Here is an 18613-nt window from a genome sequence, read left to right on the forward strand (position 1 = left end):
CTAGTGGTGAGATAAGGATTTGAACCTCGAATTGCTTGACTCCAAAGCCTATGCTTTTTTTTGTTTTTAAACCTTTGCTTATTGTTTTTATTGTAAAATTAGTAGTGGGTATGAATATAAGAAACACCCTCCATGGCCTATTTGTTTCGGGCTGGTAGATTAGCTGTGAGGCCATAATGTGGAGACGACCAGTATCTTTTCCACTTGTGGTGACTTCATCTGGTGGTGATTCTGACCCTGCAATGGTTCTATTTATCTAGCTTCCCTCCCTGTCCCCACTCCAGGTTTACTATAGTCCGTCCCAGTGCATGCTCAATTTTTAATTTCTGAGTTTTATTCCAAGGGCAAAGAAAGCTCATCTGAATTTTGCTAAATAAATCTTCCAGAAAAAAAAAAATTCTCTCTGAAAAGAGCGAATTGAATTAAATTTCTTAAGTTCCTTTCAGCTCTGTGAGTATAAACGCTGTGAGTTGAATGTTAAGGATGGCAACTAATTCCAAGAATAAAAAAAGAGAAACATGATCAAAAGCTAGAGTGGAGAAATACAGAGAACATTGGCAAGGCAGAATGATTTGTTGATGAATGTTGGAGACTGAAAGATTTGGGCAAAAAATACTTTTTTTTTTTTAAAGCTGCCTAATGAACCCTTTTGAGAATGATGTTGTCCTGATGTTAAATGCTTTCTAATGGCCAAGTTGGCTGAGAAAGTAGTTTGAGAGAAACCTAAGGGAACTCTCTGTGAACAAGGCACACACAATAGGGCTCTGAGTAAATGAACCCCAGTAATGCAGCACCCCGAGATTAAGGCCTGTGTGTTGTTCAGATAGTGTTTCTGACAATAGTCAGCATTCCTGGGCTCCTTCTTGCTCATATATTACATTCTAATTTTACTTAACAGATCTTTTTACTTTACAGAATGTTTATATAACACTGATATGAAAACATAATGAACTATATTCAAAGTGCTTTTTTTTCAAAATATACCTACTTGTTTCAGATGTTAGCATTGTCCTTTAACTCCCATTAGATCTGTCCATTCATGTGAAATTGTATTTATATTTGCTAGTTGAACCAAAATTTTCACTAATTATAATCACTCAAGAAAAACATTCTGCTCCTAATCCTTTCTTTTTTCTTCATTCATTCTATACAATCTTTGCAAGCTGTTACTTGTTATTAAAACTCTTCCTCTCCCTACCTTTCTTCACTTCAAAATTCTTGTACCATCAGCCTCATGTAAGTAGTCATGGTGGCATTTGATTTTCTGTGTAGCTAGTTTATTTAACAGATATTTATATGGAGCAATAATGTGCCGAGGACTGCGCTAGGTCCTGGAGCACAGCGCTGAACAAAACTGGAAAAGGTCCTTGCCCTGAAGTCCTCACGGTCCAGTGGAGGGGGACACACTTTGAATAAGTAATCTAAATAAGGATACTTATATAATATAAGAATAAACCTGGCTGTAATCCTGATGGGAGCCTGAAGAGCAAGTCCAAGGGGCGAGAAGAGCTTGTCCTGGGGGACTGGACTTAGTCTGAGAGGGGAGAGTTAATGCAAGTTCTCTTGGGGCTGATGCAAAGCGGAGATCTGAGGGATGAGTTGGAGTGAGCCCAGCCAGGAGGTGGGGTCAGGGCATGTCGGACAGTGAGAACCGGGAGCCTGTCGGCCCTTAGCTCCCACCAGGGGATTGACTCACCCAGGGTCCTGGTAACATTCACATGTTGTTGGCTTTTGGCTCTCCAAATGTAACTTATCCGTTTCATAGACACCGGCTGCATCGCTGCAGCCATTAGCTCTTTACTCTGATGTACAAGTGTCTTCATGGAGGTCATGGCATAAAATAATGGAGAGAGGGAGAGAAGGAACAGATCAGCAAACGAGGAAAGAAGAGCATAAATATGGAAAAATGCAGAGTATGCACATGGGTATGTGGGGTTGAGTAAACCTAGAAGCTGCTGCCATAGAGAATGTAAGAGGACAGTAGACAAATATTGGAATTTTACACAGACAAGTGAGAGGCTACCAAGGAATACCTGGGAATGAGAATAATAAAAAGAATGAGCAGATACTGTTGATGAAATAACAGAATTCAAGGACTTTTATAAAGAAAGTTTCCTTATGAAGGACTTAATTATGAGGCTATGAGACTGGAAGTATAACACAATTTAGTTTAATCAGCTTCATCCATCCATTCAGAAAATGGTGATTGAGTGTCCACTGGGTGCTACAAGTTACGTTAGGCAATGGGGATCGACTTATGATTGAGAAATAGTCTGTGCTACCGTGTCATTCAGTGAAAGAGCCAGGCGTATAAACAAGTGCTCGAAGTGCAGGAAGAGAAAAGCTATCACAGAAACTCATGTAGAGGTTGGTGACGAATGACATCCTTTCTGTCTCAGTTTCAATATATAAGATGGAGATGGACTAGGAAAAGACAGTTTGGTAACCATTCTTACGTGAATTAACCCACACTTGGTATAGAAAATCCATGTGATTGTAACTGCTCCCTGGACAATACCGAAAGACCTTACACCTGCTTGCAGGGCACAGCCGTTCTGAGTTGAATGTACCTCATTATGCTCAGAAGTAAGTAAATTTCTGCGTGCCCGAGTACTGTTGGTTTTGGAGTTTTCCTTGTGTATGTAGTACTTTTTCCAAAAAGTCTCCTCGAAAACATTTTAAGCCACAATAACAGGGTACATCTTGGCCCTAGAAATAGAGCCCTAGGAGAAAAAGGAAGGAGCTGTGCATACTTGTTCCAACCAGAAGCTTCAAGCACTCCTCGAGTGACCCTGGGTCTCTGTCAGGCCAAACATCAAGTGCGAAACCACTGAAAACAGAGAGTGTTTGCTCTGCACTTGCACAGAAATCAGAATCTGGGTCACCCCTGCCAGTTAGCCAACATGAGTGGGACTTTTTCAGTGTCTCTTTCCACTTGGCTTCCACTGGATTTGCTGCATTCAGGAGAGAAAGCTCACTGTGCCGTGCTAGTTGTAACTCTGTCGGTTTTCTCGGGGGATAATCTTCCATGGACATCTGAGCTCTTTATTTTTTTAAAGGTTTCATTTTTTTTTATAAGATTTGCCTTAATGTGGACCATTTTAAAAGTATTTATTGAATTTGTTACATAACTGTTTCTTTTTTATGTTCTCTAAGTACTTAGAAAACTCTTAGGTATTTAATTGATGATTCATAAACAGTAATGATGAATCATTATGAACTGATGATTCATAAACAGTATGCTACCCTCTCTGCATATCTGTCAGACCAGCACCTGTTTGGTCTTGTATTTGGTGTTTGGGTCATCCTTGCCTGTTTCAGGTATTTGTCCCCTGGTTCTTAGGATCCAGAGCTCTACTCAGCGCCCCATGCTACCACCTTGCCTGTCAGACTGTAGTCCACCATATTCCTTACTTTCCTTCCACTTACACTGACACTTAGTTTTCCCACATCTACTACTAATGACCCTGACAGTTTTCCTAGGTAAAACTAATTAAGCCACTCATTCATTCATTCATATTCATTTAACAGAAAAGTATTGAGATTGTGTTATATTACTCAGATTTCTTAGTTGCAAACTGGGAAATTCACTCTAGCTAATTTAAGTGGCAGAGAGTTTATGAAACATAAAGAATCTCGAGAAAAATTAGAAAACTGGGCCGGGGTATGACCCAGCTAGGAGCAGAGCAACTGAGAGAGACTTCTAAGCAGAGCTCTGAATGACTCTGTTAAACACTGCTGTTATCACCACTGCATATGTAGGACATTAGGTCCTAGTTCTCAGAACCTTCTCTGTAGCTGCCTCGAAAGAACCAGATGCCACTGCCATACTAATCTCCTGCAAAATGGTCTTCCTACTTATGGCCTCCAATCTCATCTGTTGTTGTTCTGTCACTAAGTCATGTCTGACTCTGTAGCACACCAGGCTCCTCTGTCCTCCAGTATCTCCCAGAGTTAGCTCTTATTCATGTCCATTGAGTCAGTGATGCCATCTAACCATCTCATCCTCTGCCACCCCGTTCTCCTTTTGCCTTCAATCTTTCCCAGCATCCCAGGGTCTTTTCCAATGAGTCAGCTCTTTTGCATCAAGTGACCAAAGTATTGGGACTGGAGCTTTAGTAACAGTCCTTCCAATAAATATTCAGGCTTGATTTCCTTTAGGATCGACTGGTTTGATCTCCTTGCATTTCAAGGGACTCTCAAGAGTCTTCTCCAGCACCACAGTTCAAAAGCACCAATTCTTCAGCACCCAGACTTCTTTGTGGCCCAGCACATCCATAGATGACTACTGGGAAAACCATAGCTTTGCCTATATGGATCTTTGTCAGCAAAATGATGTCTCTGCTTTTTAATATGCTGTATAGGCTTGTCATAACTTTCCTTCCAAGGAGCAAGCAACCTTAATTCCATGGCTGCAGTCACAATCCACAGTGATTTTGGAGCCCAAGAAAATAAAATCTGTCACTGCTTCCACTTTTTCCTCTTCTATTTGCCTTGAAGTTAGGACCAGATGCCATGATCTTAGTTTTCTGAATGTTGAATTTTAAACCAGGTTTTTCACTCTCCTCAAGAAATAGTTCCTCTTCACTTTCTGTCATTAGAGGGGTATTATTTGCATATCTTAGGTTGATCTTTCTCCTTGCAATCTTGATTCCAGCTTGTGATTCATCAAGCCTGGCATTTTGCATGATGTACTCTGCATATAAGTTAAATAAGCAGGGTGACAATATACAGCTTTGTCATACTCTTTTTCCAATTTTGAACCAGTCAGTTGTCCCATGTAAGGTTCTAGCTGTTGCTTCTTGACCCACACACAGATTTCTCAGGAGACAGGTAAGGTGGTCTGGTATTCCCAATTCTTTAAGAATTTTCCACAGTTCATTGTGATCCATACAGTGGATTCACTAAGCTTTTGCATAATGAATGAAGCAGAAGTAGATGTTTTTCTGGAATTCCTTTGCTTTCTCTATGCCAATGGATGTTGGCAACTTAATCTCTGGTTCCTCTGCACTTTCTAAACCCAGTTTGTACATCTGGAAGTTCTTGGTTCACAAACTGCTGAAACCTAGCTTGAACGATTTTGGAGCATACCCTTACTAGCATGAGAAATGAGCGCAATTGTATGGTAGTTTGAACATTCTGTGGCATTGCCCTTCTTTGGGACTGGAATGAAAACTGGCCTTTTCCAGTCCTGTGGCCATTGCTGAGTTTTCCAAATCTCTCTTATTATCTCTCCTTGCTGTTCTCTAAAACTCTATGTTGTGATGGGTGTATCTTTTTTTCTCCCTTGCCTGTCACTTCTCTTCTTTTCTCAGCTATTTGTAAAGCCTCCTCAGACAACCACTTGGCCTTCTTGCATTTCTTTTTCTTGGGGGTGGTTTTAGTCATTCTGTACTATGTTACGAACCTCTGTGCGTAGTTCTTCAAGCACTCTCCCTACCAAATCTAATCCCTTGAATCTGTTTGTCACCTGGCCTAGTGATTTTTCCCTACTTTCTTCAAATTAAACCTGAATTTTGCAGAAAAGAGCTAATGATCTCAGCCATAGTCAGCTCCACGTCTTGTTTTTGCTGACTGTATAGAGCTTTTTCATCTTCAGCTTCAAAGAACACAATCAATCTGATTTCATTATTGACCATCTGTTGATGTCTATGTGTACAGTTGTCTCTTGGGTTGCTGGAAAAGTGTGTTTGCTATGACCAGCATGTTCTCTTGATAAAACTGTTTTCCCTTGCCCTGCTTTATTTTGTATTCTAAGGCCAAACTTGCCTGTTATGCTGGTATTTCTCAACTTCCTATTTTTGCATTCCAATCCCCTATGATAAAAAGAACATCTGTTTTTGGGTATTAGTTCTAGAAGGTCTTGTAGATCTTCATAGAACTGGTCAACTTCAGCTTCTTGGGCATCAGTGGTTGGGGCATAGACTTGGGTTGCTGGGATGTTACATGGTTCACTTTGAAAATAAACTGGGATCTTCCTGTTGTTTTTTGAGGTCAGACTCTTCTGTTGATTATGAGGGCTACTCCATTTCTTCTAAGGGATTCTTGCCCACAGTAGTAAATATAATGGTCATCTGAATTAAATTCACCCACTCCCATCCATTTTAGTTCACTGATTCCTAAGATGTTGATATCCAATCTTGGCATCTCCTGCTTGACCATGTCCAATTTACTTTGAATCATGGACCTAACACTCCAGATTCCTATGCAGTATTGTTCTTACAGCACTGGACTTTACAGTCACCACCAGACACATCCACAACTGAGCGTCATTTCCACTTTGGCCCAGCTGCTTCATTCTTTCTGGAGCTATTAGTGATTGCCCTCCACTCTTCCCCAGGCGCATATTGGACATCTTCTGACTGCAGACTCATCTTCCAGTTTCACGTCTTTTTGCCTTTTCATACTGCTCATGGGGTTCTTGTGACAAGAGTCCTGGAGTGGTTTGCCATTCCCTCCTCTAGTGGACCACATTGTGTCAGAACTGTTCACTATGACTGTCTGTCTTGGGTGACTCTGCACGGCATGGCTCATAGCTTCACTGAGTTATGCAAGCCCCTTTCCACAACAAGACTGTGATCCATGAAGAGGACCACTCCCATTTACTCACCCCCAAATCCCACACAGGGGTGTCTGCTTGATGGAGGTAGGTCTCATGCAAACTGTGAGCTGTAGGAGAGACTAGGAAATGACATTTTGTAGGAAGCAGGACCGGAGAAGGCAATGGCACCCCACTCCAGTACTTTTGCCTGGAAAAATCCCATGGATGGAGGAGCCTGGTAGGCTGCAGTCCATGGGGTCGCTGAGAGTCGGACTCGACTGAGTGACTTCACTTTCACTTTTCACTTTCATGCACTGGAGAAGGCAATGGCAACCCACTCCAGTACTCTTGCCTGGAGAATCCCAGGGACGGGGGAGCCTGGTGGGCTTCCGTCTATGGAGTCGCACAGAGTTGGACACGACTGAAGTGACTTAGCAGCAGCAGGAAGCAGGACTAGATCGGGGGCTGTCATGAGAGCTGAAGAAGACAGCTTAGTTTCTGCCACACTGCTGTTTACTGTCACTGCTCTTGGCAGTGGGGATGGAGCCATGGACAAGAGAAACCAAGTGTTTTATTTCTGCCTTGTGGAGCAGAAAGTCTAGCAGGGAAGCAGATAACAAACAATTAAATGAATAAAATTTACTTGTTTGACCAAATAATAAATGAATAAAATTACTTGAGGAAAAATAGCGTAGACTAAGAACCTGGATATTGGAGTGTTACTTTTGATAGAAAGTTCAGGGGAAACCCTGGTGAGGAAATAAAACTTGAGCAAAGACTTGACTGGTAAGAAGCAGGAAGATGTAAGAAAGTCTGGGGCAAGAGCATCTCGGGTTAAAAGAAACAAGTTCGAAGGCTGAGACATTTGGCCTGGTACAGCAAGAGCAAAGCCAGTGTGGTCCATGAAAGCACCATAGGAGAGGAGGTCAGACGGGTGGACAGGAACTTGCAGACAGGGCTTGGATCATCATACCAAGTACATGGGAGGCTGTAAGCAGGACAGCGACCAGATGTAACTTACATTTTATAAATATGCCTCTGACTGCTCTGCAGAGAGGAGACCACGGGGGGCACAAGGAGAAGCAAGGAGACTGGTTCAGACCCTGGAGCAGTTGTCCAAGGAAGGGACAATGGTGGCCTGAACTGTCATAGTGGCAAAAGAGGTGGGGAAAGTGGCCCAATCCTGGGTGTATCTTGCAGGTAAACCTAACAGAAATTGGATATTGGAATTGGGGGATTCAAGAATGATGCCTAGAGTTTTGGACTGTGCCATAGGTGGATGGTGGGGCCACTAATAATAATGGGTAAAATCTGAGAAAGAATGAGACTGGCAGTAAAGGAGAGAGAAAGTCAGGAACAGACATCCAGGTGGAGATACAGAGTTGCCACAAGGATAGTAGCTCAGGGAAGGGGCAGTGGCTGATGCTGTAAGCTGGGGAGACATCAGGACATGGTTATATTGAGTTGGCCAAAAAGTTCATTCAGGTTTTTCCATTGCATGTTATGGAAAAACCTGAATGAACTTTCTGGCCAACCTAATATTTAAAACCAAGGAATTGGATGAGATTACACAGGGAGAGACTATAGATAATAAAGAAATGAGGACCCAGGACTGGAGCCTTGGAGCACTTCAATAGATTGAGGTGAAGATAAAGAAGCATTTGGAAAGAAGATAAAGAAACATTCATTAACTAGTTTTTAAAGAAAAATAAAACCCAGAAAAGTGTGATAGCCTGATTACCACATGAATAAAGTTTCCTGAAAGAGGCAGTGAATACCCATGTTGATGCCTTCCTCAAACCAGAGGTCTAGTAACATAGTGGTCAGTGCTCTTCATTCACTGGGGTCACTGGTGACCTTGGCAAGATCCATCTTAGTCTAGGACTGTTGTGGCTTGCAGGATGGGTGTGATCCAGGTGAGAGAGAGAGAAATTAATGCAAAGAAAGGGGTTAATTTTAGGAGCAGAATAGGTGAGAGGAGAACAGGGAGGGGACAGAGGGCTGGACTTGGGCAAGGGCCAGGCAGTAACAGCAAGAAGGGTGGGATGTGAGGGGGATTTAGGGGTGGGGCATACAGGCTGCTTACACCTAGAAGAAGGGTGTGTAGCCATCAGCTCAGATCAAAGGCAGGGAGAAGAAGCTGGGTAGATGTTTGGAACAAAAGGATAAGGTGGGAGGGTCCATTTCTCAGAGTGGAAAAGTGGTTTTTGAGAAAATCTCACGGGATTTCTGATTCCTGGTAAAACCTGTGGTCATTCGTTTAAAGGAGGACAAGTGGTATCATTACATGATTTTGCTAAAAGCATCCTTTAAAAGCAATGCTCCCATCTTATTTTGTAACTAAAGGAATAGAGAAAGTTCTGGTGATGAAAATTACACACCAGGGAAGAGGGAAGACTAGAGCATTGGCAGGTGTTGGCAGAATTCTCAGAAGCCAGGACCCGGTGATTCCCCTGAAATCACATGTCACATCTGTGGGTGATTTATTCCTGGTGCTTTGCAGTGGGCATCCTGGCACTGGATTCATCTTCCCCAGAAACCCCTGAAACCCTGGTGGCTTCCCTTGGGGACAGCCCACACCATCTCTTCATCCATCTCCCAAACGTTCATCTACTACCTTCCTGTTAAGTACCGAAGACACTCCTGAGGAGCAAGATGAGCAGGTTCTAGCTCAATCAAGGTCCTCTTGCCCATCACTTAACAGTGAAAGGAAACACGCATACAGCATTTATTATGGGCTAGTTCTACTCCAAGTAATTTGTGCATTTGAACTCTTCTAATCATCCCAACTACTCACAGGGTGAGTACTGTCTTTTCCATGTTTGGCAGATGAGGAGATTGAAGCCGAAGTGTTGAATGACATGCCTTGGAAGGCTGGAATCTGAACCTGGACAATCTGATGCCAGAATTTGGGGTCTGTTTCCTCTTGTGGTTCTGATTCAGTGTTCTGTCTCTCTTACCTTGACGAAGAGGCATTCAGACCAGTTTTGGTTGAATTTTTAAAATCTGGCGTGATTTACCCTTGAGTTTTTAATATAAATTTCCCAGTGACTGAAAAAGACGATAATAATATATACAATTCTGTACAAGCTATATCATCTGTCCAGCAATTCCAGGCTTTGTCTTGGACAGGTCTTGCTCTGTTTGCTTCATTTCCTCTTCACCATGACTGTACTGACTATTGTTAAGATTATCCTGAGCCCAGTTTGGGGGTCACTGCATTTTGTATCAGTTTTTTGTCAGCTGCGCATTTTCTGCTAAGTTAATGCTGCTGTTTCTCTCCTTCCCCACAGGTTATCATCGCCCTCTCAGAAAAGCACCGCTCACACATTCCGTATCGGAACTCCATGATGACCAGCGTCCTGAGAGACAGCCTGGGAGGGAACTGCATGACGACCATGATCGCCACGCTCTCTTTAGAGAAAAGGAATATAGATGTACGTTGGTTCTTCTTTCCAGAGATCTTAGTCTGAGTGTTTGTGCTAGTCTGTGAGATGGAGTTGATGGTCCTGGGTGGGTCTCCATCTTTTCAGCTGGGCTGGGGTGTGCCATCAGAGGTAAAGAGGCCGGCAGAGTTCAGAGCCTTGGGTTATGTGCCAGCTCTGAAATTCCCCCTTTTCAGAACTGAGTTCACCTAGCATGGGATGGTTTGCAGAAAACTTCATATACATGTTTTGGAAGACCTGCTTATGGGTTATTTGCCTTGGCTGGAGACCTGGGAGAGGAGACCCATCAGCTTCTCCTGACCCACCCTTCTCCTGGTTGCTTAGATGCCTTGGAGACATCACCAAGATGTGAGCCTAGATGTGTCTCTGAGCCCAACGCCAGGATGCCTTGGTAGAGGCTGGCTGCCAAATGTCCCAGGTAGCTTTAGAGCCAGCTGGTGTTTTACAGAATTTCAGTTTAATGAATGGGATTCAGACTTTCTCTAAGAGAGGAAAATGGAAAGCACCCAGGTGTCTCCCCAAACAAGGCCCAGTCCCAAGTGCATTGTGAGATACTGTGGAAAGCCTCTCTTTGGGGCCCGTTACAGATATTTATTTTGTACCCTTTGATGCTTATGGATGGTGGTACCTGCTATGATTCTGCTTTGTATTGTGTGGTTCTGGTTTGACAGAAAAGTAGAAAATCATACGCCAATTGTCACTTAGAACCTCAGATCTTCCACACTTTGGGCATTGGTCATTTTATTAAGCTCAAACAAAACTTTAATGAAAAATAAATTTCTGGGGCAAAGCTTCCTAATTTGGAAGCCTGTTTCCTCATTGTGTTTTATGAACTGTTGTATGCATTTTTCCTGTGAGCAGAAGTTGTTTTCTCTCTATTTGCAATAACACTTGAAGGACATAATCTTGCTTTCTCAGGAGTCTATATCTACCTGCAGATTTGCACAACGAGTGGCACTCATAAAGAACGAAGCCGTTCTTAATGAAGAAATTGATCCCAAATTGGTAAGCAACTTTTAACTATGTTAAAAAAAAATCAAAGTATGTAACAGCTTAGCTAAAGCCTGGGGGCACTCACTTCCCATTACCAGGCAATGTTCTAAATACTGGAAACGTGTAAAATCATTTAATTCTCACGACAGCCTCCTGAGTAGATGCCATCTCTTCCTCTGCCTTGAGCTGCCCTGGTATCTCAGTTGGTAAAGAATCCACCTGCAATGCAGAAGACCCCGGTTCAATTCCTGGGTCGGGAAGATCTGCTGGAAAAGGAATAGGCTACCCACCCCAGTATTCTTGGGCTCCCCTGGTGGCTTAGCTGGTAAAGAATTCACCCCACTGTGAGAGACCTGGGTTTGATCCCTGTGTCGGGAAGATCCCCTAAAGAAGGGAAAGACTACCACTCTAGTATTCTGGCCTGGAGAATTCCATGGACTGTATAGTCCATGGGGTTGCAAAGAGTTGGACATGACTGAGCGACTTTCACTTTCACTTTCCTCTACCTTATAGGTGACAAAAGCGGGGCACGGGAACATTTAGTGATTTGATCTGAGTTGCACTGCTAATAGGTCACAGAACAGGACTCAGACACAGGCAGTGTGAGCCCAGGGCCTGTGCTCTTATCTACAGCCCCCTGTCAGATGCACTGAGAGTCCTGAGAACGGACGTGAAATCATACACAAGTCTATTTCTAGAAAGGTCCTAGCCTTTCAGTGGTTATTAAATAGAATAGTATTCTGCATAATTGTTCTGTTACTTATTCTAGAGATTTTAAAAAGTTAGTAGTTGGTTGGATCCATGGAAAAAATGGCCAAGCCTCTATGTTTATAACAGTTCATTCTTCTTTATCAAAGTACTTTATTTAAGGAAAGATATTTGTAAGTTACCTGATTCAGCTACTCATTATAAATGCAGATATGTTTTATTTCTTTTGTTAGTCTTCTTCTGCAAATAAAATAAAACAAGGAATTAATTTGTACCAACATGGAAAATGTTGAAATACAGTATCTCAATTTTGTAACACTCCAAAATTAAGATTATACTACTTTTTAAATCACTCCCTTTAAAAAAAAAAAAAAAAGATTTCTCTAGAAAATAAACTAGGGTAAGCTTGGTTGTTGTTTAGTTGCTCAGTTATGTCCAACTCATTGCGAACCCATGGACTGGAGCAAGCCAGGCTGCCCTGTCCTTCACCATCTTCTGGAGTTTGCTCAAACTCTTGTCCATTGAGTCAATGATGCCATCCAACCATCTTGTCCTCTGTCATCCCCTTCTCCTCCTGCCTTCAATCTTTCCCAGCTTCCAGGTCTTTTCTAATGAATGGGCTGTTCACATCAGGTGGCCAAAGTATTGGAGTTTCAGCTTAAGCATCAATCTGTCCAGTGAATATTCAGGACTGATTTGCTTTAGGATGGACTGGTTGGATCTCCTTGCAGTCCAAGGGATTCTCAAGAATCTTTCCCAGCACCACAGTTCAAAAGCATCAATTCTTCAGTGCTCAGCCTTCTTTATGGAAAGATGGGCACAGAAGACAGAAACGGTGTAGACTTAACAGAAGCAGAAGATATTAAGAAGAGGTGGCAAGAATACACAGAACTACACAAAAAAGATTTTAATGACTCAGATAATCACAATGGTATAATCACTCACCTAGAGTCAGACATCTTAGAGTGTGAAGTCAAGTGGGCCTTAGGAAGCATCACTACAAACAAAGGTAGTGGAGGTGATGGAATTCCAGATGAGCTATTTCAAATCCTGAAAGATGATGCTGTGAAAGTGCTGCACTCAATATGCCAGCAAATTTGGAAAACTCAGCAGTGGCCACAGGACTGGAAAAGCTCAGTTTTCATTCCAATCCCAAAGAAGCACAGTGCCAAAGAATGTTCAAACTACAGCAAATTTCACTCATTTCATGTGCTAGCAAAGTAATGCTCAGAATCCTCCAAGCTAGGCTTCAACAGTATGTGAACCAAGAACTTCCAGATATTCAAGTTGGATTTGGAAAAGGTAGAGGAACCAGAGATCAAATTACCAACATCCACTGAGTCACAGAAAAAATAAGAGAATTCCAGAAAAACATCTACTTCTGCTTCATTGACTATACTGAAGTCTTTAACTGGAAAGCTCAAACTGAAAAATTCTTCAAGAGATGGGAATACCAGACCACCTTACCTGCCTCCTGAGAAACCTGTATGGAGGTCAAAAAGCAACAGTTAGAACCAGACATGGAACAATGGACTGGTTCCAAATAGGAAAAGAAGTACGTCAAGTCTGTATATTGTCACCCTGCTTATTTAACTTATATGCAGAGTACATCATGCAAAATGCAGGGCTAAATGAATCACAAGCTGGAATCAAGATTGCCGGGAGAAATATCAATAACCTCAGATATGCAGATGATACCACCCTTAAGGTATAAAGCGAAGAGGAACTAAAGAGCCTCTTGATGAAAGTGAAAGAGGAGAGTGAAAAAGCTGGCTTAAATCTCAACATTCAAAAAGCGAAGATCATGGCATCCGGTCCCATCACTTCATGGCAAATAGATGAGAAAACAATGGAAACAGTGACAGACTTTATATTCTTGGGCTCCAAAATCTCTGCAGATGGTGACTGCAGCCATGAAATTAAAAGATGCTTGGTCCTTGGAAGAAAAGCTATGACAAGCCTCAGTTCAGATCAGTTCAGTAACTCAGTCATGTCCGACTCCTTGCAACCCCAGGGACTGCAGCACGCCAGGCCTCCCTGTCCATCACCAACTCCCAGAGTTTACTCAAACTCATGTCAGTTGAGTCGGTGATGCCACCCAACCATCTCATCCTCTGTCGTCCCCTTCTTCTCCTGCCATCAATCTTTCCCAGCATCAGGGTCTTTTCTAATGAGTGGGCTCTTCGCATCAGGTGGCCAAATTATTGGAGTTTCAGCTTCAGCATCAGTCCATCCAATTAATATTCAGGAGGACTGATTTCCTTTAGGATGGATTGGTTGGATCTCCTTGCAGTCCAAGGGACTCTCAAGAGTCTTCTCCAACACCACAGTTCAAAAGCCTAGACAAGCCTTGACAGCGTCTTAAAAAGCAGAGACATTACTTTGCTGACAAAAGTCCATATTTTCAAAGCTATGGTTTTTCCAGTAGTCATATATGGATGTGAGAGTTGGACCACCATAGAGAAGCCTGAGTGCAAAAGTTTGGTAGTATACATTACTTTTTAAAAAAGAAAAACATCTGAAATCTTTTCAGTGGTGCTTAATTTACAAATTTCTCAAATTCCAAAAAATGAAAATCTTGAATTCATCCATTACCCATATTATTACTTCCTCTTGAGCGTTTGCCCTTCCTTCCCTGAAATCATTCCATCAAAGCGTAGAGGAAAAGGAGGAGAGAAGAATAGTAGGACTGACCATTTTGTCCTTCTTGCCTCCGGGAGCCTGAACTCACCTGATGGAATTCTCTTCTGGAGAAACCAATGAGTGAGGAACGTCCCTTTTTCCAGGCCAGCCCCTGCTCACATACCAGCATCACAGGGCACCGCCCTACCCCCCTGAAAAAAGGAGACACAGTGCAAAGGCCTAAGACAAGTGGAACTGAATGCCTAGGATGAATCCCTCTGCTGTTCTGACCCTGCCAGCCACCCTGTAACATTACTGTGCAGAATGAGAAAGACAGGAGTGGGCTTATTAGCCTGAAGACAAAAATTACTTCCTAACTAAAGACAAATAAACATATTAGACATTTGAGGTTTTTCCCTTCAAATTTGGCTGCAGAGACTTTTCTTTGAAGGAACTTGAGGAATTTGAAGAAAGATGAACATTATCATGTGTTTGATGTAGGTCTGTGAGAGATTTAGTGAAACGAGAAATCAGGAGTCAAAAGCTAATAGCTGATAATTGAACAAATGTTGAGGTCTTCCTGGAGCAGAATAATCTAGTAATTGACAAGTGTTTTTTTCTGATGTCTTATAATTGCTTCTAAAAACTGACACTACTGTTCTTTATTTGATGTACAGAGCTTTTCTGAAACACAAGTGACAGTTGAAAAATTGTCCTCAAAACCACCCAGAACACAACTGGATGGGAAAAATAAACACCAGATTTAGGGTAGTGGTAGTGGGAGATTCATTTAGGGAAAGCTCTACAGGGGTAAGGGCTTCCCAAGAGCCTGCAGTGTTTTATTTCTTAAGCTAAGGCTTCAGCAACATGTGAATTGTGAAATTCCAGATATTCAAGCTGGTTTTTAGAAAAGGCAGAGGAACCAGAGATCAAATTGCCAACATCTGCTGGATCATCGAAAAAGCAAGAGAGTTCCAGAAAAACATCTATTTCTGCTTTATTGACTATGCCGAAGCCTTTGACTGTGTGGATCACAATAAATTGTGGAAAATTCGGAAAGAGATGGGAATACCAGACCACCTGACCTGCCTCCTGAGAAACCTGTATGCATGTCAGGAAACAACAGTTAGAACTGGACATGAAACAACAGACTGGTTCCAAATAGGAAAGGAGTACGTCAAGGCTGTATATTGTCACCCTGCTTATTTAACTTCTATGCAGAGTACATCATAAGAAATGCTGGGCTTGAGGAAGTACAAGCTGGAATCAAGATTGCCGGGAGAAATATCAATAGCCTCAGATATGCAGATGACACCACCCTTAGGGCAGAAAGTGAAGAGGAACTAAAAAGCCTCTTGATGAAGGTGAACGAGGAGAGTGAAAAAGTTGGCTTAAAGCTCAGAAAACTAAGCTCATGGCATCTGGTCCCATCACTTTATGGCAAATAGATGGGGAAACAGTGGCTGACTTTATTTTTCTGGGCTCCAAAATCAGTGCAGATGGTGATTGCAGCCATGAAATTAAAAGACGCTTACTCGTTGGAAGGAAAGTTATGACCAACCTAGACAGCATATACAAAAGCAAAGACATTACTTTGCCAACAAAGGTTCATCTAGTCAAGGCTATGGTTTTTCCTGTGGTCATGTATGGATGTGAGAGTTGGACTATAAAGAAAGCTGAGCACAGAAGAATTGATGCTTTTGAACTGTGGTGTTGGAGAAGACTCTTGAGAGTCCCTTGGACTGCAAGGAGATCCAACCAGTCCATCCTAAAGAAGATCAGTCCTGGGTGTTCATTGGAAGGACTGATGTTGAAGCTGCAACTCCAATACTTTGGCCACCTGATGCGAAGAGCTGACTCATTTGAAAAGACCCTGATGCTGGGAAAGATTGAGGGCAGGAGGAGAAAGGAACGATGGAGGATGAGATGGTTGGATGGCATCACCGACACAATAGACATGGGTTTGCGTGGACTCCTGAAGGTGGTGATGGACAGGGAGGCCTGGCATGCTATGGTTCATGGGGTCACCAAGAGTCAGACCCAACTGAGCAACTGAACTGAACTGAAGTAGTCAGTACCTGAATGTTCACTTAAGCTTAGAAGTAGGGACAAGGTATTATTTATAGCTCTTTGTTTATCTGAAGTAGTTCCTACTAAAATGTAAAATCACATGAATTAAAACTCATTAATTAAAAAGTTGTATCATCACATCATTAGCTACAGAAAAAAAACATTTGATAACATTAAACATTCATCCATAGTTTGAAAAGGCTCATCAAACTATGAATATAAGCGAACATCCTTAGAGTGATTAAGGGTATCAATCAAAAACTACAGCAAACATTTTAAAAGTGAAATGTTAAAAGGAATATGACAAGAATGTCTTAAGCACTGTACTTGGAGTTTCTGGCTAGGAAAGAGACAATTTTTTTAAAATTTATGAGGATTTGAAAAGAATATCGGTCATTACTGGTGGACTATTTGATTGCTCATCTAGAGCATCCAGTAGTGGGACTTGCCTGGTGGTCCAGTGGTTAAGAATCTGCCTACCAATGAAGGAGACACAGGTCTAATCCCTGGTCTTGTGGAAGGAAGATTCCTCATGTTGAGGGGCAGTTAAGCCTGTGCACCACAACTCCTCCGTCCCTGTGCCCTAGAGCCTGTGCTCTGCAGTGAGAAGCCACCACAATGAAAAGGAGAGGCGGCTACTCTCTACTTGCATACTCCAAGAAGAGAGCAGCCACCACTTGCCACAACTAGAGAAAAGCCCACAGTCAGCAATGAAGACCCAGTGAAGCCAAGAAGAAAAAGGACATCCAGGTGTTCGATAACAAAAAAAATGATAACCAAAATAATGTTCAGAAAAGTATTTGTTATACAATCCATAAAAAGGAATTGCCTTCCTATACATCAAAAGCCACTAATTAGAAAATGCAATTTTATAAAAATTTCATTTATAGTAGCAACAAAAACTTTATAAAGTTCTAGGGACAAAATCTAATTAAAGATGTATACGGTATTTATAGAGAAAACTGTAAATCTGTATTGAAAGGAATCAATGGAAAGCCGTACCATGTTTGTGGATGTAATGATTCATTATGCTGTGCTGCTTACTCACTAAGTTGTGTCCAGCTCTTGCGACCCCATTGACATGTAGCCCACCAGGCTCCTCTGTCTATGGGATCTTCTGGGCAAAAATCCTGGAGTGGATTGTCATTTCCTTCTCCAGGAGATCTTCCCAATCCAGGGATCAAACCTGCATCTCCTACATCGACAGGCAGATTCGTTACCACTGAGCCACCAGGAAGCCCAGTGATTCATTAGGATTACTTTAATTACTTATCAAATTAACCTTTTACTCAAATTTATTTACAGTTGAAATTTGAGGAGAGTCTTTGATAGAATTTTACAAGCCAAGTCTAAAATTTATATGAAAGAGCATATGATCAAGAATAGCCAAGTCTATTTTAGAAGAGAACAACATGGAAAGGGTTTGTTCTATCTAGATGCCAAAATTTCTTAAGATACAGGAATTAAAATGTGGTATTACCATGCGTATAGTCAAGTAGACAAATGTTTTTAACCAATAGCCTAGAAAAAGACAAGTCTTATATGTGGAAATACATAACAGAATTGTAATAGCAAATCTTGCATGGTTGGCCATAAAAAAATTAAAATTAGATCCATATCTTATACTTCCTATAAAGTAAAATCAACCTAAATGTAAAAAGCAAAACTTTAATACTTTTTAAAGAACTTCTAGAGAAATACAGGCTTCCCAGGTGGCACAGTGGTGAAGAATCCACCTTCAATGCAGGAGACACAAAAGACTCGGGTTCGATTCCTGGGTCTGGAAGATTCCCTGGAGGAGGAAATAGTAACCCCCTCCAGTATTATTGCCTGGAAAATTCCATGGACAGAGGAGCCTGGAGGGCTACAGTCCACAGAATTGCAAAGAGTCAGACATGTGCTGAGCATGCGCATACACTGTAGGAGAATATTGCTATGGCTTTAGGTAAAATAGATGTTCTCAAAGAAAACACAGAAATGCAACTCATAACAAAATAAGTTGATAATGAAATTGCCTTGAAATTTAAAACTTTTGTTTCACAGAAAGAACACCACAAAGTGGAAAGCATGACATAGATTGGGAGAAAATACAGGCATTGCATAAAACTTACAAAGGGTTCACATCCTGAATATATAAAGAAGCCTGAAAATCCGTAAGGAAAAGAAAAACAATTCAACTGAAACATGGGCAAGATGGTGAATAAGAAATTCACAGAAGAGGAAACTCAAACAG

General features: G+C 41.8%; 1 protein-coding gene across 3 annotated transcripts in view; it reads left to right on the forward strand.

Annotated features, from left to right (window-relative positions):
- Positions 1 to 18613, forward strand: part of KIF6 (kinesin family member 6) — a 428472-nt gene that overhangs the window by 159799 nt on the left and 250060 nt on the right. For all 3 annotated transcript variants that reach the window (XM_070360917.1, XM_070360918.1, XM_070360916.1), the window contains exons 8-9: positions 9835 to 9978; positions 10906 to 10992. In XM_070360917.1, coding sequence (XP_070217018.1) covers positions 9835 to 9978; positions 10906 to 10992 — 231 coding nt within the window. The remainder of the gene's footprint in view (positions 1 to 9834; positions 9979 to 10905; positions 10993 to 18613) is intronic.

Source organism: Bos mutus, chromosome 23, assembly GCF_027580195.1.
Source record: "Bos mutus isolate GX-2022 chromosome 23, NWIPB_WYAK_1.1, whole genome shotgun sequence".
Classification (NCBI taxonomy): domain Eukaryota; kingdom Metazoa; phylum Chordata; class Mammalia; order Artiodactyla; family Bovidae; genus Bos; species Bos mutus.